The sequence below is a fragment of the Triplophysa rosa genome, linkage group LG19, assembly GCF_024868665.1.
Source record: "Triplophysa rosa linkage group LG19, Trosa_1v2, whole genome shotgun sequence".
NCBI lineage: Eukaryota > Metazoa > Chordata > Actinopteri > Cypriniformes > Nemacheilidae > Triplophysa > Triplophysa rosa.
This window is the reverse complement of record NC_079908.1, coordinates 16,773,804-16,796,358: the sequence shown is the minus strand read 5'-3', so window position 1 is coordinate 16,796,358 and position 22,555 is coordinate 16,773,804. Positions and strand designations below refer to the sequence as shown.

General features: G+C 37.5%; 1 protein-coding gene across 2 annotated transcripts in view; it reads right to left on the bottom strand.

Annotated features, from left to right (window-relative positions):
* Window positions 1-840: 840 nt before the first annotated feature.
* Window positions 841-22,555, bottom strand: part of si:ch211-196i2.1 (collagen alpha-1(I) chain) — a 57,089-nt gene continuing 35,374 nt past the window's right edge. Inside the window, exons 10-68 of one of the 2 annotated variants that reach the window (XM_057359586.1) lie at window positions 21,749-21,787; window positions 21,589-21,642; window positions 21,421-21,474; window positions 18,887-18,994; window positions 18,658-18,711; window positions 18,510-18,563; window positions 18,281-18,325; window positions 18,074-18,127; window positions 17,883-17,927; window positions 17,671-17,724; window positions 17,538-17,582; window positions 17,406-17,459; window positions 16,950-16,994; window positions 16,687-16,740; window positions 16,161-16,205; window positions 16,030-16,083; window positions 15,354-15,461; window positions 15,188-15,241; window positions 15,016-15,069; window positions 14,889-14,933; window positions 14,719-14,772; window positions 13,642-13,686; window positions 13,125-13,178; window positions 12,944-12,997; window positions 12,799-12,852; window positions 12,657-12,710; window positions 12,454-12,507; window positions 12,236-12,280; window positions 12,047-12,091; window positions 11,837-11,944; window positions 11,684-11,737; window positions 11,555-11,608; window positions 11,385-11,438; window positions 11,172-11,279; window positions 11,028-11,081; window positions 10,786-10,893; window positions 10,484-10,537; window positions 10,305-10,358; window positions 10,084-10,137; window positions 9,874-9,927; window positions 9,604-9,711; window positions 9,449-9,502; window positions 9,302-9,355; window positions 7,626-7,679; window positions 7,453-7,506; window positions 7,239-7,292; window positions 7,066-7,119; window positions 6,886-6,939; window positions 6,751-6,804; window positions 6,608-6,661; window positions 6,422-6,475; window positions 6,228-6,245; window positions 5,999-6,052; window positions 5,822-5,884; window positions 5,435-5,600; window positions 5,150-5,259; window positions 4,990-5,070; window positions 2,793-2,975; window positions 841-2,413 (exon numbers count right to left, since the gene is read on the bottom strand). In XM_057359586.1, coding sequence (XP_057215569.1) covers window positions 2,270-2,413; window positions 2,793-2,975; window positions 4,990-5,070; window positions 5,150-5,259; window positions 5,435-5,600; window positions 5,822-5,884; window positions 5,999-6,052; window positions 6,228-6,245; window positions 6,422-6,475; window positions 6,608-6,661; window positions 6,751-6,804; window positions 6,886-6,939; window positions 7,066-7,119; window positions 7,239-7,292; window positions 7,453-7,506; window positions 7,626-7,679; window positions 9,302-9,355; window positions 9,449-9,502; window positions 9,604-9,711; window positions 9,874-9,927; window positions 10,084-10,137; window positions 10,305-10,358; window positions 10,484-10,537; window positions 10,786-10,893; window positions 11,028-11,081; window positions 11,172-11,279; window positions 11,385-11,438; window positions 11,555-11,608; window positions 11,684-11,737; window positions 11,837-11,944; window positions 12,047-12,091; window positions 12,236-12,280; window positions 12,454-12,507; window positions 12,657-12,710; window positions 12,799-12,852; window positions 12,944-12,997; window positions 13,125-13,178; window positions 13,642-13,686; window positions 14,719-14,772; window positions 14,889-14,933; window positions 15,016-15,069; window positions 15,188-15,241; window positions 15,354-15,461; window positions 16,030-16,083; window positions 16,161-16,205; window positions 16,687-16,740; window positions 16,950-16,994; window positions 17,406-17,459; window positions 17,538-17,582; window positions 17,671-17,724; window positions 17,883-17,927; window positions 18,074-18,127; window positions 18,281-18,325; window positions 18,510-18,563; window positions 18,658-18,711; window positions 18,887-18,994; window positions 21,421-21,474; window positions 21,589-21,642; window positions 21,749-21,787 — 3,801 coding nt within the window. In that variant the 3' untranslated portion in view covers window positions 841-2,269. The other variant, XM_057359587.1, reaches the window with a different exon arrangement.

Below are 22,555 nucleotides of genomic sequence, written 5' to 3'. Positions count from 1 at the left end.
TAGAATGAAACATCCCACCAGTACATTCCATCACATACCAGTAGAACCATTATAGTTTCCATTAAAATCAATACAAATCCCTTTAAAACCATCAAAACCATTATAACTTCTTTACCCTGCTGAAAAAACAATAGAAACCACTACCCTGCTGAAAAAAACCATAGAAACCTAATAGAAACCATTACAGAAATTCCAATGGTTTCCATTAAAACACCATTATGAACCATTAGCTTTTTCCATTAAAACCATTACAAAATGCCTTTTTGTAGTGTGTTTTGGGCATTATTCCAATAGGATTTAACATCCCACCAGTAGAATCCATCACATACCAGTAGAACCATTACAGTTTCCATTAAAACCAATACAAATTCCTATAAAACCATTAAAACCATTACAACTTCCTTAATGGTTTCTATGGTTTTTTTCAGCAGGGTAAAGAAGTTGTAATGGTTTAAATGGTTTTAAAGGGATTTGTATTGATTTTAATGGAAACTATAATGGTGTTTCCAATAAAACCAGTACAAGTCCCTTTAAAAGCATTAAAACCATTACATATTTAATGGTTTCTATTGTTTTTTTCAGCAGGGATAATGGTTTTAATGCTTTTAAAGGGACTTGTACTGGTTTTATTGGAAACTATAATGGTTCTACTGGTATGTGATGGATTCTATTGGTGGGATGTTAAATCCTACTGGAATAATGCCCAAAACACACAACAAAAAGGCATTTTGTAATGGTTTTAATGGAAAAAGCTATTGGGTTGTAAGGGTATTCTAATGCAAACCATTAGAATTTCTGTGATGGTTTCTATTAGGTTTCTCTGTTTTTTTTCAGCAGGGTAACGGTATCTATTTTTTTTCAGCAGGGAACCTACATACGATACGAAGCTTATAACTATACTATATTCAAGAACATTTTTCTTATATTCGTTTCAATTTGGCACTCAAAAAACAAAAACCCATTCAGTTATCTCTGGTTACGTTCACCGTCTTATGGTTGTTATCTGTCTTTACTTTTATGTTAGGAGTCAAGGAAAAATACAACTTCAAAAGCATTCAAAAGAAACGTCGTGTTTCAAAATGATACAAAACATCCACATGATATAAATGATACATTATTATTATAGAGCTGATACTCTAACAGATGACCAGCATACGACTTTCAATGTCACCACACATACATAACAAACACAATATACATTACAAAATGCAATTGAACAAAATATAGTTTGTCAAGGCAGGAGTTTAAAGTGAAGCACCTTTGCCTAAATTCAATGAAGATTCAAAATTGTGTTTTTGTTTGCATGATCTATAACAATCTCAACAAATTCCATTGTTTTGATATTCATGTTATGTTTTTATCATCACAACTGGGTCAAAACCATAAGTCGTATGTATTAATACAAGTGCTCCCTGAGACCTACATACAGTAAATATAAACAAAAAGACACTTTTTGCTTGAAAATTTCAGTCTCGTAACCATAATGCACATCAAATAACTGGTGGCACAGATGCAGTGTGGTTGCACAGGCATACTATTTAACCTTGCGGGTTAGTAACACTCCCACTCCCTTTTAAATGTCTGTTTAAAAGTGTTGTCTTGAGAATATTAGCACCCCTAAATCATCAAATACACATATTTGAACAATGTGTAGGTGACAATATTAGATTACACATGACAAAAGCAGAGATGACAAAACAGAAAACATTTTGACATAGTATCTGGTTGTATGGCAACCACATGGGAAGGGTAGCGGTGTCCTCCTTATTAGGACTCTTTGTTTATATTCAAGTTTGACTATTTGATGAGAGGGAAAAGACTCTCAATAGTTTGTAGCCTGCCTTATGTTTTATAGTCACAATAGATCATTTCTATACAGAATACAGCTAAAATGTGGACCATGCGACCACATAGTGGTTGCACAAGAACCCTGTCAATACAATTGTTTGAGGATGCAAAATTACACAAAGATACAATCCAAGCTTCATCTACAATGTTATTACAAGACCAGCTAGTGAAAAAAATAACAAAGTACAAAACAAAACAAAACCAAAAGTCTGTAAACAAAAAGCATAATGTCCATTTGACCGTCAGCACCTGAACAGACAGCAAACTGTGAAGTCACCATCTTAAAGAAACCGTAAAGGATATTTCCTTTAATGCAATCCACAGTACGCCTTTAAAGTGTCCTGTTTTCTCTTACTGCACTCTTTGTAGTTTGTACTTAAGGGTAAAAACACAGAATCGACCCCTATCAGTCATCGTATGTCTAACTGAAGCACACAGGACCGATGGTGAATCCAAATCCATGACCGCTGTTGCCAAATACTCCTATGTCCCGTAGAGGAAGCAGGTTCATGTCCTCAAACTGGAAGACAGACTCTCGTGACCCGGGATCCATTTCCTCTGCAGACTGGTAAACAACACACAAACATAAAGGCGGTTAAAGTAGCAATGAACTTTTATGGAAAAACAACAATATATAATAGTTACATTTCTTTAAATCGGAATACATTTTTTACCCCATGTTGTAGTGAATGTAATTAAAAGCTTCAGATATTTCAAGCCTTGTGGTTAAAAGTGCATAATTGTCATGTTGTATGTATAATTTTTTTGAATTACTCCATTCTTAATGCAATACTGTATATACTTGTATATATAAATATATATATAGCTTTTGTTTCTTCGCAGTTGTAATATGACCAGGGTGTTTCCAAAAGTGAGATGACATTGCAAGTGATGACAATAATCCATTGGCATTTTTACAGTTAGACACCACACACTATACATACCACACAATTCTGCAGTGCTCCTAAATAGCTCTGCTTCACAGCATCAGTGAGAAACTGGACCTGTCGTTGTGTCTGATCCAGTCGCTGTCCAGGGTAACAGGAGTACGTCACTCTCTGCTCTGCTCTGTTGCTCTGCAGTCGTAGAAACCGCAGCTGGACCACACTGAGGGCTGGATACTCAAGCTGACCAAGAACCAAAACATCAGTTTTGATGTTAATGTGATACACACAAAGTATGTACACAACTGTGTAATGTTTTTGCTTTATTTTCTTCGGTTTATTTGTATTGTTTTAAGTTCATTCACCACATTATTTCTTAATGCAGTGTTTATGTGCAAGCTAACTATTGCATATTGAGCTACAAAGAGAGAAAAATAAAGGACTCTTATTTTGGCATTCTGACTGGGGAGTCGCAGACAGAACGACAAACTGCGAATGCGTCCTCAGATCAGCAGAGGAGCTGTGAAAGAGCAGATGCGACTCTCCCGTTCTTCTGACACTATTCCTGTTTTACAGGTAAAAACAGAGATTAATAGAGAAACCTATATCAATAGTACTGCGGTTGCATTGTTACAATGTTTGGTGAATGTTAAGTGATAATTGTGATGCAGTTTGAGAATTTGTTGTCTGTGTAATGTGATGTTCACACTAATGTGAAGAAAAGTAATTTAAGTATGCTCCAGTGATCATTATATCTGACTGTTGTGTTGTATTACGTATTTTTGGGTCACAAAATGTTTGACTGTTTAGGTTAATGTGTTAATTAATAGCGTTAAGTATCTCTGGGAGGCTCACTCTGTGGTCGCGTTTGGCGCGCTTTATGGTCACGTGACCACTCACTGATGAAAGCATGGAGAGAGGCTGAATCTGTAGTGATCCATTATAAATGTACTTCTAGGGGAAGAAAAAGAGTGAATTGCGGTTCACATTGGTTTTAAGAAGCAAGAGTAGTTTGAAATATTCAAGTTTACAGTTAACATGATGAGTAACTTCATATAAAATCACTTTGTGGTTGGTAATAACATTATTGCGGTTTATAAGATGTCTGCTGAGTATTAAGTTGTTAACCGAAAATGGTAATATGAAGAAAGGGAACAAGAAAGTGACAGTATGTGATTTATTTTGATGTTGGTGACACTCAAGTGCTGTACATAGACAAAAGAATGTAAAGAAATGCTTTAAAAGCAATTGTTTGGACTGGAATTGTACTGATTGTGCATTAAATAAAAAGATCAGCAGAGGAGCTGTGAAAGAGCAGATGCGACTCTCCCGTTCTTCTGACACTATTCCTGTTTTACAGGTTACAGTAATCTGTCTGCGGGGTCTCTGAAAGCGGGGCCTGCAACATTAACATTGGAGAAAATCTTACTGTGTGCAGGACCTGCATGATGGTTTGCATTATATATTGTTTCTGTTAAAATACAGACAATAAATCTAGACAGCATAGTAGCATAATTGTTTGAATTTAAATCAAATTATTACAAAGCTTACTTTCTATCTATAAGTCAAGATTCAGCATGCTGTTGTACCCTTGCTTATGGAAATTCAAGTTCAATTCAATTTTATTTATATAGTGCTTTTCACAATTTTCATTGTTGCAATGCAGTTTTTCATTTACAAATTATAATTAAAAAGGTAATAATAATAATACATTAAAGTAACAAAATACATGGCATTATAGCATGTTATTCTCTATGCAATGTACATCAACACGAAACTAAACTGAAATAAGTATTTTTCAGATTGGAAGAAGTGACTACATTGGATTGTAACACAGAAAATCTATGATGAGAAGAAAATATTTTTTAAGCATGCTAATATTTTTTATTGCAATCAATAAATAAAAAGCACATGCAGCTAGTTGCACATGAAAGTTGACAGCAGTGAATGTATCCGACTATTAAATGCAATATAACATTGCAAGAATACGGCATATTGCCATACAATGTGATGTGCAAAATTGATCCCTAATTCCTAAGTCCATGCCCAAACAGGACTTTAATGTAATGTATCACTTACGATACCATTAAAGATCAAGAAACTATATTTTTAATAAACCATCATACAGATTTGTGTGAAAAAAATCTTCACAATCCTTTAATATTTAGATGGAATGTCTCTTTAAGCCCTACAACAATCAAGACGCCAATAGCTTCAATATCAAAGAGTCAAAGTAAAAAAGCATTGTGAAACTTACTTTAAAGCCACCCTCCAGTGAACTTAACCAGAAGAACGTGCTGTTATTCCCAGATTCATACAGCCAGTGTCTTATGGGCAGCTGTTGAAAACGGGAGCAGGAGAATGAGAATCATTTGAGACAGAGAATCACAATAGTGCGATGTACGGCAGGACATTACATGTGTATCTCTGGGGTGAAGGCAGGTCTCTGCTCCTGTCTCGGTGAAGTTACAGTACACCAGAAGAGCATCTATAGGACTGCCTTGGTTAGGGTCAATGTAGTAGAAACCTGCAACAGCATCAACATTATTTCATTCAAAGCAACTTACAGTATCTTCTATAGAAATTTCCAATTGCATAACTACTCAGACACACAAAAATGCAACTGCTTTGCCTAAAAAAACAGTATAATTTTCCCAGGACACCAGAGACAGGATTATGGACATGTTTGTTCAAATTCTGACCGCTGGTGTAGTTGGGATGGCACAGCCAGAGCTCTAGACAGGTGGAGGCTGGATGTTGTTTGCTGCCATCAGGAGGGTCCACCAGCAGCCGGAGGTCATGGTACAGTGAGTCCAGCAGTGTCTGAATCAGAGAGTAACTGGGCTTGTCTGAACTGTACATCAGGTCCTATTGGAGCAAAACGTGCAAGACAAAGTGAATTTCTGTGCATTTGAGCTGAGGGACCAAGAATAAGCAACAATTTTATTCTTTCGTCACTGCACTGTATAAGATAAACGACACATATTTTGTTTCTACCCTACATATCTGGCCGCAAAGAAAATCAAAACGGGATTATCTAACAAAATCTAAAACAGGATTATAAAAACGACATGTTTTGAACATCTTGCCTTCATCTGGGTCAATGTCAAATTCAGAGAAAGACCTGGAGGTCCTGGAGGCCCCGGCGGGCCCTAAATGAACAAAGAAAGAGGAGGTGGAACGTGACGCATAAAATGTTCTCTGTGATATAACGTTGTTGTAAACTTTTATAGTTATTTATAAAGGACCATAAGAAGGAAACGTACTGGTAAGCCCGTCTGTCCAGGGAGCCCAGGATGCCCCTGAAACCCTTTAGGCCCCTAATATCAAAATCAAAGGGACAATTCAAAATATATTTTTTTACCATAGGCTGTTTAACCTGCAGTACTGCCTTTTAAACTGATGTTTGTAGTCTTGCTTAAACAACTTTGGTAGACCGAAGATTACATCTTTACTGGCTCTGTTTTCATTGATGTTTTAAATTAAAATTCACACCTTGTCTCCAAACAAGCCCTGTGGGATAGAGGAGATAAACAACACGAAAATTAGAAATGATCTTCACGCTCATTTATACAAAAATATACTGTGTCTGTGATGAAGCATTTCACTACCCCTGCTCGTGTCATTTAAAAAATGAATTAAGCATGCTTCCATATCTTGAAAGGACAGGCTGTATTTTTATTGCTCACCGGTAGTCCAGGTATTCCAGGTAATCCTCTGGGCCCAGCAGGGCCGATCCTCCCCTTAAGAAAAAAATCATACATTTTATATGCATTTTTATACACAAGTACAAGAACTAGCTTTTTATATGATTTAAACATGTTCTTTAGGAACCAGATTACACATTGTCAATTTTACCCGTTTTTGGCTCTTACCTGTTCTCCTTTTGGTCCTGGAGGTCCAGGAGGTCCAACATGCCCAAGACTCCCCTAAAAAGAACAAACCGTCGTATTTTAAACACTAAATGTGTTGCTTCTCATTGAAGTCATTGGGGTCTCATGTGACCAAAATAATTTACCTTTAAGCTGACTTTTCCTGGTGGACCAAGTGGCCCTTGATCTCCCTTCTCACCCTATTATGGGACAGCTAATGTATATGAATAATTCATTTATTACGATACAAAAACGTCTTTTCTATACATTTTTAACCGTACCTCCGCTCCTTTAACACCTGTGTCCCCAGGATCTCCTCTCGTCCCTGGCATTCCCTGTCACACAAATGAAACAATGTATAATTCATGCATCGAGAATAGTGTTTTAAAGCATCTTCATAAACACAGACTTACTGTAAATGTAACGTGTCTTTTATACAAAAATTTCACGGACTAACTTACAATACTACCGCCCCATCCAGGAAGGCCTTTCTCTCCCATGTCTCCTTTCACGCCCTATTAGACAACCAAGAAAAAAAACTAATGTGAACAGATGTCATGGGATTTAAGAACTAAACGCATATCTTTGTGTTTGAATAGAATGTACAGTAAGTGCTTTTTATATCATAACTGACCTTTTCTCCTCTTGGTCCTCTGGTTCCTCTCAGCCCTGCCTTCCCTCGTTTACCCTTTTAAGGTACCAAAGGATTATACATGACATAATCGAAGAGATAAAATAGAAAAAATTACTAAAATAGAGCGAATTCTTACACATGTAGTTCAGTCTATTACATGGTGTCCTGCATATCTCAGAATGTTCATGCTTTAAAAAGCATCGCATTATCTTACCCTCCGTCCGATGTGACCCGTTTTTCCCAGTGCTCCGTTTTTGCCTTCATCCCCCTAAAAATGACATCAATAAGAAAACTGAATTGCAGATAAGTGCAAAATCTGTATTCTAAAAGCCAACTTCAACCAGATCTCACATCTGACAGCAAGACGAGAAGTCATCGTGACCTCACCTTCTCTCCTTTCATCCCTTCCCTTCCTTCGGGTCCTGCGTTACCCGTGCGACCCTGCAACATCAAGACTCATTAAAGACCTGACAATCAAACCGCACTTCTGAGTTGAAGCACAGACACAATTACAATAGCTCTAAAAGCTCAAACTATTTTTTCAAAATTGCTGTGGAAAATATAACAATTAGTGCTGTCAATCGATTAAAAAAATTAATCTGATTAATCACACATTTTTTCTGTGATTAATCACGATTAATCGCACATAACATTAATGTATTTAGATATACTTTTACATTCTAAAAATGTCACATTTAATCTCCACATTAATGTAGAAACAACAGATTTCTTTAACAACATCATTTTATGAATGAAAGGCAACATTCTGATATTAGTACTGCAACTGATGTCACCATTAAATTTATATTTTTTTATTTTAACATTAATTATAGCCATTTAATATTTAAGTACAGTATAACGGAGAGCTCTCATGTCTAACAGGTAGGAAATATACAGAAATCGAATTAAGTTCTCAAACACTTATACTTATACTTATGAACTATAGTCTTCAATGCTAAATTCTAAATTAAATACAGAATTAAAGCTACAAAACACGCTGCATTACTCCTTTCTTTTGTTCTTTGATTAACATTAGTGACAGGAGTCACAGCAGCAGGTTTAAGGATGCGGCCCCTTTAAGATCTGACGCGCTTCCCCATTTTCACAACTCTTTGCATTCATTTAGGATTTTATTTAACACGTTGAAATTTGTTCTTACGAAAATGCTAGACAAAACAGACTTTCTGACATAATCTTGTTCGCTCAAGCACTAAAGAGAACTTAATACTGATGAGATTCACTGACGCAGCCTTTAGCCTGTGACTGTATACACCAGATGGGACCGCTGTCACGTTGCGTTGTGCCCAGTGTTGGGTAAGTTACTCTGAAAAAGTAATTAATTACTAGTTACTAATTACATATTCAATAGTGTAATTAGATTACTGTACAAATTACTGTCTCCAAAAAGTATTTAGTTACTTATTACTAATTACTTTCTATATCCTACATCAACCGTGATTAGTTAAGTGATTGAAGGATAGACATGAAACGGCTCTTTTAATTCATTCAAATAAATAATATTAAACTACATAAAGTAGTATTATTAACTGACCAAAGTATTACAAATGTGAGAATTATACATTAATGCAAGGATTTTAAAGTTAGAAAAGTTAGATGTAAATTCCACTATTGCACACACATATTACACAAAGTATTTCATTTAATTACATCAGAAGTAACTGTAATTAAATTACAGAAAAATAAGAGTAATCCCTTACTTTACCTTTTCAAGGGAAAAGTAATTAAATTACAGTAACTAATTACTTAGTAACTAGTTACACCCAACACTGGTTGTGCCGCATCCCACAGCTAGATGCTGTCTATCTATACTAAACGCATCAAAGCAACTGTTTCAAATCGCGCTTAAATAGTTTAAAGGCCTTTACATGAAGTGATTATGTAATGTAACACTAGTCAAAGGATGACAAAATAAACGGATGCTGCGTTAATTGCGTTAAATAATTTAACGCGTTAATCTGAAAAAAATGTAACGCATGCGTTAATGTGTTAACGTTGACAGCCCTACTAATAATACTGTATATCTAATAACGTTGATCACTAACCAGAGATCCTGGTTGACCTGGTAAGCCAACTGCCCCTGATTCACCTTGTGAGCCCTGCGGTGATAGATCAATATTTTGGGTTAATCAATCACTGGACATGCTATACTACTAGTGTATTTCAGTATAATGGGTTTTAATAGTCTGTACCTCTAAACCAGGCAGTCCCGGTGGTCCCTGAATGCCTGGAAGACCGTCGGGCCCCTAAAGAAAAATACAACCATTTTAAACACACTAGAAGTAGGTTCACAGACATTTTAAAGGTATCAAACGTCATGTCTTAGAAAAAGTTATTGCGTCCATACCTCCAGCCCTAGTTCTCCTTTATCACCCGGATCTCCTTTCTCTCCTACAGGTCCAGGAAGACCTTTTGGGCCTAAAGGACTCTGTGGGCCGATGGGGCCGACACCACCCTGAGGGCCATAATATAAAAAAATAAAAACATTAAGGTTTCTACCTTGAAAGCCTAACATAAGATATTAGTTTCATATTGTATTTAGCTTATTAAGTATAGAAAAACATAGGGGAAAAACACATTAAACCTGATCTGAGAGATGATAATAAATGAGCTTTACCTGTGGCCCGTCTTTTCCTGTCTCACCTCTCACACCTTTGGGACCCCCAAATCCCTGGTTTAAAGCACAATTACAGGGTGGATTTATTATAAACAATAAAAACAACAAAACAGATATTTACATTAATATATTTGGACATAAAAAAATCTAATATAAACAAAAAGTGGCATGTTACAATACTGTATGTAATGCATATGTATAAATCAGAACCTCAGGTCCAGCATTTCCTAGTTCGCCGGGTAAACCACTGGGACCAAGCTCTCCCTGAAAGAGAAGCTGGGTGTTAAATCATGAAATATATATAATAATTCAAATAATGTCCGTGTGGAACGTTTGGTTCTTTGTAAGTTTTCTTTATGCAATTTGAATCTAAAATATGGTAATTTACAACGAGATGAGACACATCCTATGAGAGCTATCAAATATGCTACCTTGTTTCCTGATGGCCCGTCTGGCCCCACCGGACCTGGATGACCCGGTCCACCCTGAAAAACAATGAACCAGAAACAGTTTATTAGTAAGGTTAACTATATGTCCACTCCACATCAGCAATTTATTTAATATTTCAAACTAAAAACTCCAGAAGTAAATTAAAACGTTCATCTCTCACTTCTACACCTTTCAGACCTGCAGGACCGACCCCACCCATGAGCCCTGGTTCACCCTGAAACAAAAAGAGCCAATGATCACACAGACAATCTTTCACAGGTATAATAGGTACATGTCCATAGGTTGTTGCATTACATTTAAAAGAGAAACACAATTATATTAAAGAAGTCTTGAAAGAAATACACTTGGGAAAACATATCTATTTATAAATGACAAGTTACCAGTCAAAAGTTATATTGAAAATGGAAAAGTAGTTACTCATGGAATAGACCTAAATTTCGTGAAATGCTGATGTTCTCTCACCTGCAGTCCCATCTGACCTTTAATTCCCTTCTGTCCCTTCTCTCCCTGTTCTCCCACATCTCCCCATGGCCCCTCCAAACCAGTTAACCCCAGTGGCCCGATATCACCCTGAGAATAAAAAAATCTTATTACACTAAGGTACTATTATCAGTGTCCTGACAATGTGTGCATAATTTATAATATAAACAACTTTTGATGGTAACATTTACATTTTTAAATGATTATTTAGGTGCAAAAGTTACCTTCTCTCCTTTAGGGCCTGGGTCACCAATAACACCAGCCGGACCAGCATCACCCTTCATCAAGTGAGAAAGACCAATATGTCCATTTCATAAGATGCCATACAATGAGATAAATAAGATTATTGTGCAGATTTTACCCCTCACCTCTCTACCTGCTGGCCCTGGTGGACCCATTAGACCCTTTTCACCTGGAGGGCCAACATCTCCTTTTTGTCCCTGAGGACCAGGTTTTCCAAAGACACCTTTATCTCCCTGCATGTGTACATATGTTTAAGAAAAAAAAAGAAAGTTTTGTCATTATTGATAATGGTGTAAAAGGATGAGTTATTTTTAACCATTTAATAATTGTCACCGGACCTTATCCCCTTTCCATCCAGGAGGTCCTTCCAAACCCGGTGGACCAGGAAAACCCTATAAAGGATCTGCTTATTAAAAAATCGAACAACCTGAACGAATTTATGACATGTTATACACTGAACATAACATGGGAAACTTTGTAGAGGTAAGTTTGTGTGTGCCAATCTAACCTGAGGTCCTTCTAGTCCAAGAGGCCCACCGTCACCAGGAGGACCCATCATTCCCTGCAAATCCATAAAACAATTTAGTTTAATGGAGCACAATTTGTGACTCTTTAAATGTCTCTCAAACACTCGCACCTTCTCTCCTTTCTCTCCATCCACACCCGGCCCTCCATTCTCCCCCTGAGGACCCTTAAAAAACAAACAGACAAAACTGGATCAATGTCTGTCTGTCTTGTCTGTCAATCAAGCTTTTAAAATCCGTCATCGGTAGGGAAAGTTATTACGTACTGGAATACCCAAGGGTCCGCTTGGCCCTGTGTCCCCCAGAGGTCCTTTACTTCCACGAAGTCCCGGTTTTCCAATGACCCCACTGACTCCCTGCAGTCCTGGAGGTCCCTTTAGTAGACAATCAATCATATCCAAAAAAGTTGTACAATTCATAATTAAACCCTAACAGCCGAATGCTGGTGTAAATGAAAGAGCTGATTGTATGCTCACACAAGGTCCATCTGTTCCCTGAGGCCCGGGATCTCCATGGCGGCCCTGTAGAAAAGTTAAAGATTGTTGACAATATCAGGAAATAAATGATTTCATCACGCTTTATGAGAATCAAACTACACTGAAACAGCACAATGAGGTCTTATTTTATTTAATCTTATATGTTCTTCTTTGAGTAGAGGTATATACCTGAGGTCCTGGCAGGCCCCTCTCTCCTATTGGACCAGGGGGACCCTAAAAAAGGTTGAGAATATTAGTCACGTCAATAAATGACACAATTACATTTTTCTACAGAATGAAAAACAGACGTGTTCTTCAATGTGAAGGGTCCTAAAATCTAATATTTTCAGAAGCTCTCATTACAAAATTGAAAAATATTAAGTTCACATGTTAGGTCACACACGTACCAGGGGTCCAGGCTTCCCAGGAGGTCCTGGAGGGCCTCTTGTACCTGGCTCTCCCTACAAGAAAACTATTTTGTTATTTCATTCAACTGTTACTATAAATGACAATTCACCCAGGCGGGGCTTTTTTAGGTCAACTATCTCTTTAACTGTAGGCAAGAACTGATGGTGTGATATCTAAAGTTGGAAGTATGATTTTTCTTTACTCTTTCTCCGGTGTTGCCTGGTCTTCCTCTCATGCCCACGTTTCCTGGAAAACCCTTAAGAGAACACACAAAATGAGCCGCTACATTAAAACATCACCCTACGCATCGTTCTCTATAAAAGATCTGTGGAGGGGTCACTTACATACATGCCAACAGGGCCCTGTGGTCCCTCACGTCCTGTCTTTCCAGCGAAACCCTGAGAGAAATAACCACACACATGAAACATTATCAGAATGATTGAATGATAAAGAATGTATATGAGAGCAACAATCTAGCCACCAACATACCCGTTCACCTGGTGGTCCTAGACTGCCCAGAGGCCCCTCCCGTCCAGGTGGTCCCTTATTGAAACACATATTCATCATTACAGATATCCATCAATAGTACCGTTTGTTAAGATTACACTTCAATAACATTTCAAATCAGTAACAGTGATGTCACCGACACGGAGTGTGGATGAAAACTCACCATGGACCCCGGTGGTCCGTCCTGACCAGGCTCTCCAGCAACACCTTGCAATCCCTAAGGTTTGAGAAACCAGCCAAGTACACATGTAAGTGAACATATTAAAGGATTTTTCCGCTGCAAACCAATGACCATTACTCTCAATGCCTTCTGCATTTTACTGGAGTCTTTTATAGCTGGCAGGGTGCGAATGAACCTTGACAAGCATCACAAAATACTGCTGCCCACTGGGAACGTCGCCTGTGTTTGTATAACCTCTTTATGATTCATAAAAGGCACAACCCATCCTCTATAAAATGTGATCATTTGTTTTTAAATGTCCTGCACAGAAGCTCAGCCTGGTATAGCACTGTATGAAGCTTATTTTACTGCCAAAAACAGCTCACAAATACGTCTGTTAAAGGTGCTTATTACGAAGCCTTTCAAATTGTATTGAAATAAAGTTTAAAACTTTATGAAAACAATATAGACTTTTAAACCATGGGTTGGTGGGCTTTCCTACAAAGAGCGTTGAACTCACCATTGGTCCTTTACTTCCTGCATTACCCACAAGGCCCTGCAGTCCCTGAAGCATAAGAAGGAACAACAAAATCGAGTTAAAATACCTTATGGAAGCTAACAAAAATGACTATAGTATTGGTTTTGGCTTTATAACATTTAAGTGCCTTTCAAACAACATGGTACATCCTATAAATTAAATGGTATTTAAGAACAAACAATAATATATGTAAACAATCACCACCTGATCCCATCACTAAAAAAGCTTTTACATTCCATATAGTAAATCTAACATCAAGATGCAATTGTGATATTATTGATTATAATTATTATTGTTCTGCATTGCACCATAAAATAAAATACTAGTACTAGAACAGAATTTCACTATATTCTAAGAAAATGCAGAACATGCCCTCACCATGTTATTTCTTTCACAAAAAAATATCTTTACTATAAAATATTTGGTTACAAACAATGCAAAGTAAAGATTAAGAAATGATCACTTAAAGGAACAGTTCACCCAAAAATGAAAATTCTGTCATCATTTACTCACCCTCAAGTTGTTCCAAATCTGTATACATTTCTTTGTTCTGTTGAACACAAAAAAAATATTTGGAAGAATGCTTGTAACCAAACAGTTCTTGGCCACTATTGACTACCATAGTGGTAAAATTGTTTTAAAAAAAGAAGATATTTTGAAGAATGTAGGACAGCAAACAGTTCTACTGCACTTTTGACTACCATTGTCATTTTTCCTACTGTGGTAGTCAATGGTGGCCAAGAACTGTTTGGTTACCAACATTCTTACATTTACATTTAGTCATTTAGCAGACGCTTTTATCCAACGCGACTTACAAATGAGGTAGACAATAGAAGCAAACTTCCAAACATCTTTCTCTGTGTTCATCAGAACAAAGAAATGTGTACAGATTTGTAACAACTCAAGGGTGAGAAAATGATGACAGAATTTTCATTCTTGGGTGAACTGTCTCTTTCATACGCTTTAACAGCCTCTGTCTTTTATTTACAGTACATGATGAACATATACAAATGATGTTTATTTAACGGTTGTCATGGTATTAAAATATAGAATGGGAACCTGTGTACCAGGCTTTCCTTCAGCTCCGACAGGTCCTGGTGGGCCAGGTAAACCCTGCAACAAACACAATATAAAACTGACATCATCACCATCCTGCACAGAAGATTTCTATTATCTTCGGTAGTAAAGATTTGCCCTGCTCTGTTTTTGCATGTTTCTAGGACACTTACAGGAAGTCCGGGCATGCCGGTGTGACCCCTCTGCCCCGTTCGACCCTGAAAATGTGACATGCATTGTTAAAGAGTAATAAAAAACGAATTTTCTGAAGGTACTATGAACGGGCAAAGAATTAGTTACCCTCAGCCCTCTAGGACCAGGCTTTCCCTGGAGGCCTTCGGGACCTCTGTTTCCCTTCAGTAAAACCAAGATTGCACACATTAGTAATGGAGAATATCGTAAATTCTAAATAAAACGTTCAATTCTTGTTTATTATAAAATGGGACAATTGAGAATTGCAATCTAGTCTGACCTTTGGCCCCTCCTTGCCTACTTTCCCATGTGGACCAGCATCACCATCCTCCCCCTGTGTGCGAGGGAACAGTATTATGACTACTTAAAATATTGTTATAGTGGACAGACAAGTAAAAACAATATGTAATTATTTTACAGTACACAAATATACGTGTAACTCGCACCTGAAACCCTTGTTGTCCTGGTAAACCTCTGTTGCCCGGGAAACCAGGAAATCCTGTTGGTCCTTGCTCACCTTGAATGCCCTGAATCCCCAAAGACCCTCTAGTACCCTGGTAGAGGAATTTGATTATTATGAGACTTATAAGGGAATTTCTAAACAGCTTCCTATTGTTATATGGCTATCATCTAACTGACAAAAAATGGCCTTAAAGGGACAGTTCACCCAAAAATGAAAATTCTGTCATCATTTACTCACCTTCCGAGTTGTTCCAAATCTGTATAAATTTCTTTGTTCGGATGAACACAGAGAAAGATTTTTGGAAGAATGCTTATAACCAAACAGATCTTGCCCCCCGTTGACTCCCATTGTGAAAATTACTTTTTCATTTTTTTGTTCTGTTGAACACAAAACAAGACATTTTGAAGAATGTTGGACAGCAAACAGTTCTGGGGCACTTTTGACTACCATTGTATTTTTCCTACTATGGTAGTAAATGGGGGGCAAAATCTGTCTGGTTACAAGCATTCTTCCAAATATCGTTCTCTGTGTTCATCAGAACAAAGAAATTTATACACATTTGGAACATATCAAAGGTGAGTAAATGATGAGAGAATTTTCATTTTTGGGTGAAGCATCCCTTTAAAATAAGTTGAATATTTACAGAGTTTGATATTTACTTTATTTCCTTTAGGTCCGATGTCTCCCTTGTCACCTTCAGGTCCTTTGTTGCCCTAACAAAGACGACCAAGAGCAAACATGAAATAGCTAGACATAGAGTCAGAAGACATCAGAAATGTCATTAACTTACATTGACGCCAGTAAATCCCTTTAGACCCTGGTCTCCTAACAAACCCTAAAATGAAGAATTTAATAATCATAAGAATAACATTTAAAATAAAACTCATTCGCAGTATGTAAGAGATACAGCCTTGTTTACATTTACAATATGAAAAGTCTTTTCGCAAAGGATACTCTAGCCTTTATAAATAAATGATGAGGAAACAAGCAGTCTGCAATTGGCTTGGTTTTCTGTTTTTTGTCGAACGATCACTTCAACAAGCAGGTTCATCAGTCAAGTTAATAATCATGATGTCAATGATGAACCGAATATTGTTTCTGAGCCAGACACACTATTGTGATGAAAGATCCGGCGTGACATAAAGCTCCATCTGTCAGTAATTAACAGAGACTAAACATGTCAACAATCTCGAAAAACACATCTGGCAAAGAGAGCTACATTACACATGAAGTAAAGCTGAACAAGAGAGAGCACTGTTATTTGGCTACATTCAAAAGCATAAAACACAGAATGAATGTACAAAACTGATTTTTACCTTTACTCCTTCAAATCCTAGCTCCCCACGGGGGCCCACAGGCCCTGCAGGTCCCTGTCAGAGGCAAATGAGTAAATGAACTATAGCTGGGATACGCAAACAAATATAGCAAATTTGAAACGGTGATCATTCACGCTGTTCAGGTAGTCAATATACAAATGGCTTATTTATACTCTGCATAAGAACCTGGGACGGACCACATCACCGTATCACTAATAAGTTAAAAAGATTTGGAGTAAAACTAAGTGTGCAAGTATACTCACAGGTTCCCCTTTCGGGCCAGATAAACCCTCCCTGCCTGACAGCCCCTGGTGAAGAAATAGACAAATAAAAGAAAATAGTTCATGTTTAAATATTCACAATTGACTTCTAAATCAGTGGTTCTCAAACTTTTTTGTTGTAAGGCCCCCTTTGTGTAGAGTGCATTGCTTTGCGGCCCCCCAAATAAAAACGTATAATCTTAAACTTAAAATTTTAATTAAACCAAGAAAATATTCAGTTAAACAATGCCAAAACATCAATTATTTTGGTTGGTGGCATTGTTTTTCTGATGTTTGATTTGATTTTATGATAAATATCTATATTTCTAAAATACCACAAAATCTGTGGTCCCCCTGGAACCATCTTGGGGCCCCCCAGGAGGCCACGGCCCCCAGTTTGAGAACCACTGTTCTAAATCACAGGTTAGTTACTTTGTATACCAGGGATACAACACTCACCTGTGGACCTCTGGGCCCTGGAGGTCCGATCTGTCCCTCTAATCCCTGAGGACCCTAATCATGACGTCAAATAATATTTAGATTCCATTTTGAAGTAACATTACACTGTACCGCACACAAGCAATAACATACCTGTGGACCCGGAGGGCCAATAGATCCTGAAGGCCCAGGTTCCCCCTAAAAAATGAAATGCATATTCTACTTCTAGAACAGATTATGTGAATTGGGCAGACTGCCGTTAAAATAACAGTTAAATAACACTTACGCGAGACCCGTTAGGCCCCTGCGCACCAACTACACCTGTCCAACCAGGAGGTCCCTGAACACATTGATATACAAAACAATAAGTAAGCGTTCATTTCATACAGCAGGTTCATACTGTGGTGCAAACTTTAGATGTTCTTGACCAGGACCTATAAAGACGATCGATACCAATACATACAGATACAGATATATTTGTAGTTTTTGATTACTTACTGGTGTACCTGGAGGACCAGGTGGTCCATTGAACCCATCATCGCCCTGTAGATGTAAATACAAAAAATCTAATTTTTAAAATCTAAAATTTTTAAAATCTAAAATTAGTAAGTTTATGTATGTATCTGTGCATAATGTGTGATAAACAAATATTGTATAATGCACAATTTAGACATTTCGGCATCACTTACATCTGGCCCCGTTGGCCCTTCGGAGCCCTCCAGCCCTCTGATCCCATGAGGACCCTGAAAAGAATTAAAATACATTAGACAAAGAGAAAAAAATGATAAAAACATCAGTAATTAACTGTAAACGTGAATAGAACCGCCAGTTTTAAATGTTTTTGTTTTTTTCTTCCAACTCAGCAATCATAGTTTGATCAAAACTGCAGAACTTACAGGAGGGCCGACAGGACCAGGAGGGCCTGGAGCTCCTTTTGAACCCTGCAAATATAAACCACAGGTTTAATTATACCATAAAATATACACTGCCTTGCATAAAATTGAAAGTTCACTTTAAACAATTCTTCCCCTGACCACTAGATGGCAATACATACAATTATCTCAGCCAATGCACTTTATAACACTGGGTTTGCATTTATTGATGATTGGTTTAATCATAGCTTACTTTCTCACCGGCTTTTCCCATATCCCCACATGAGCCTTCTGGTCCCATAAGGCCCTGGAAAAAGAAACGTTTTGGTGATCGATGCTTCAGCCTATACATTTGAGATACTAATGCAAGTTAGTAATGTAATAATGTAATTTTAGTGTACCTCCTCGCCGTTTTCTCCACGTGAGCCCGATTCTCCTTTATAGCCCAAAGGACCCTGTGTTCCACAGATAAAAACTATTAGCCATCCAAAACCACCAGAAAATGATGTATCGAATTTGCAAAATGTCATGTAATTGTCTACTGAAATGAAGAGTGATTAGATTATAGTGCTACATAGTAGAGGCACAAGTGTATCATGACACCACACACAATGTTAAATATGGATTGACCTTTGGCCCTGGAATCCCTGGAGGCCCCTGAGGTCCATCCAACCCGTTTTCTCCATCTTTTCCATGGACACCTGCTCTACCTACCACACCTTTTGGGCCGGGATCACCCTGCACAATTGTCAAGATTGAAAATGAAAAAAAGAGAAAGTGCATTGAAATGATGATCACAATGCCGTGACCTAAAGCAGGGGTTTTTCTAGCCAACCTTTTGCGAGGGACCCCTTTTTAAAATACACATTTTTTTGTATAAAGAAGCATTGAAACTGTCAACAAATAGTAAGTGTGATTTTATAAACACAACATATTGTTTGTATAAATTAGGCTGTAATCATCTTCAGTAGAATTTTGCAGTCTTTGGTTTTTTAAAACAATTCTGGGGACCCCTTAGAAAATTCTGGAGGTGACCTACAGCATAATTACTCCTTGCTTAGGTTTACAAAATATCTCTGAATAAAATAACAGTGTTCTCAAGATGCATGATGCTGGTAGATTCAACCCCAAACCACAAGCAAGAACCAAACACAACTGTCAAAAACAAGGGAGGGGTAAGTGGGATAGCACATAAAACTAGATTTGCTCATGTGCCTGTGGGTGGTTGGAATGAGATTGTGTAAAAGTGTTTGGGGTGTATTGCAATGTTCTTTAATTTAAACGCTAGAACTGCTAAATGGCCAAAAGCTGCAATGATAATTTGGTTTGGATACAGAAATAAGGTTTCAGACATAATGTTACTGTTTATGGACAGACAGACAGACAGATGCTATGAGTGTGTTCAAATGTTAGTGTTGAAATGACTTTCCTGACCATGACTACAGGCTACAGGCCAGCCCTGCAGACATTCATCACATCCTGTTATGTGTGTATAGTTTCATTGTGATGGGTACAATACTGTAGAAATGCAGCCAGAGATTGAAAAATGAGGCATGTGCTTCGAGCTGAAGGGACCACACACAAAAACACGTGTCTTAATCAGACTACATGTGTCATTTTTCATATCATAGGCGACGCTGAACTATCAAAAACCCCAAAAAGGCACCACTTCATATTTACTATCATTCAAATCAATCCTCGCATCGAAACCATCGTGATAAAGCAATAGAAGTTGTAAAAAAAGCCTGAACTCTGTGTCATCTAATGCCTTTAGAAGCACAGATGCGACGTGTCACTGTCATATAAATCGTACAAACCACAATGGGGAATGCAGATTCATGGGTCTTTGTTTACATCTGTGGTTAAGTTTCAGCAATGACGGGCAGAGCTGTGTCTTATAACTTCTCTTTCCCCGCACGCAGTTAAATCAAATGCAGTTTGTGAATTGATTCTTAATTGAGATGACATGATATTTGGCTCCGACAAATATATTAACAAATGCAGCTGTTGTAAACTGAAATGATTCATTTTTTATGGGAAAATATTTTCTCAAGCTTACTACAAAGGGTCAACTATTAGAGACATTTGTAAGTTAATTTGCCCTTAAGCATAAATACCAGGGAGCTGAAACATGCAAAAAAAGTTTAGTAAAACTAAAACTATTAAAACATTTCTTGGAAAAAAACTGAAATAATACACAAAAAATGGAAATTATGAAAATTAGTTCAATATAATGAAAAACTAAACTAAAACTGAACTAAAACAATTAAACGTATATATCAATAATAAAAATGTATACTTAATAAAAAGATAAAAGCACATAATAAAAATAATAATAAACTATGAGGACAAGTATAGCGCCCAATGGAGACTTCCAGAAGCGAAGAAATCCAGCAAAAGAAAAATGATTTTGCACACAATAACATAGTAGTTAGTTAGTTAGAAACAAGAAAATTAAAAATATAAAAATAAAAACGAATTCAAAATATTAATAAACTGAAATAAGTTAAAGAAATAAACATTCCGATTTAAAGGGGTAGTTCACTTCAAAATTTGACCCCATTCACTTTCCACAGTAATTTTTATTCTTACTATTGCAAGTCAACGGGAGCAAATTTTGAAGTGAACTACTCCTTTAAAGGAGCAATGTGGAGCTTTTAGCGGCATTTAGTGGTTACGTTGGGAATTGCAATCAATGGCTCACTCCACCCCTTCCCCTTCCATTTCAAAGCACTACGGAGGCTGACACAGGGCTAAGATGTCGCCGCAATTTCGCGTCTTTGCTGAAAGAGATAACGTATTTATGAAACACGCTCTCTAGATCAGTTTGTCCATTTAGGGCTACTGTAGAAACAACATGGCGAAATCCATGTAAAGGGACCTGCGGTGTATGTAGATAGCAACAGCTCATTCCAAGGTAATGACCAACGCTTTATTATGTAAGGTCTTTAAACACCTCTGAAGGCATACAGTAGTTATGTATCTTATATTGCATTTCTGTCAACAGATCCTCCAAAATATTACACACAGCACCTTTAATGTATTTACAGTAAATTACGGCTCATTTCTGAAAAGCATTTTTGCTTGCATTCACATCTCCCTCCTAGTTCATGTTTGGTTTTTTTACATCACATAACAAAGACACTTGGGATAAAGTATGTTACCATGTCTCCCATGTGTCCTGGAGGCCCTTGTTCACCTGGTTCTCCAGGTGGCCCCTAGTGGACAGAAAGAGAGATCCCGATTTAGCAGACCATGTGTTGTTACCTGAGCTCAGGCGAGGCATCACAGTCTAATTAAACCAGGTGTTAGACAGACAGGATATGGCTCACCTGCGGCCCAGGTTTTCCCATCTCCCCCTCCGGCCCAGGTGGACCCTGCGCTCTCTACAAGCTCACAGAAAACCAAACAGAATCAGGAATATTCCCATATACAAAAAGTGTACATCATATGGGAAAACACAAGAAATGCCTCGAAGATCTGCACACTTACAGGCCAGCCTGCGTGGAGAAGCTGGAAGAACGAGGTTTGCTGGAGGAGGTGAACGTAAGAGATAAATGTCATCACTGAAACATCACAATGTGTACGCACAACTACAGTGCTGATCTTTGATTGCTTTTCCCCCTGTTATTTTTAACAAGTCACTTTAGTGAAAGCAGAAGCCATTAAAATGCTATTCTGGTTATACTAAAGACTTAATGATCCATCCTCCTCTGACCAGACACCAGGCCTGAAAGCTGCTCTGTACCCATAAACTACAAAGAACTCACAAAGGCAACATCTTGCATGCAGGACCCTGAAAATGAGCTAGGAGGTCACGGGCTGCTTTCAATTAGAGAACGCTCGACAGAGGTTTGGCATCACAGATGCGCACAGAGATGCTGTTGAACGTGACGTGAGAGGCGACACTGATTGATTGGGTTGAGGTGACCTTGTTCTGAGCTTAAGCACCTCCTTTTACCTTATTAGTTACAGGAACACCTTCTGACCTCATGGGATAAAGCGGCAATAATACCATACACAGTAAAAGCTGTGAAAAATTGAAGTCTGAGAAAATGTTTCTGCACAAAATAGACACAAAAAGGCTGTGTGACAATATAAAGAAATGAAGTCACAACAACTAACTCATATATGACATTTCTAAAAAAAGCTGTTTTTTTACATTTAATATGAATGTAAATGTAAACAAAAAACAAAGATTAAATTTAAACAAAAAACAAATTGTATACCAATACTAAAATGTAACGTAAAAAAGTTAAAAGATAATACAAAAATAAAAAATTTAATTGTTGCTAAAAC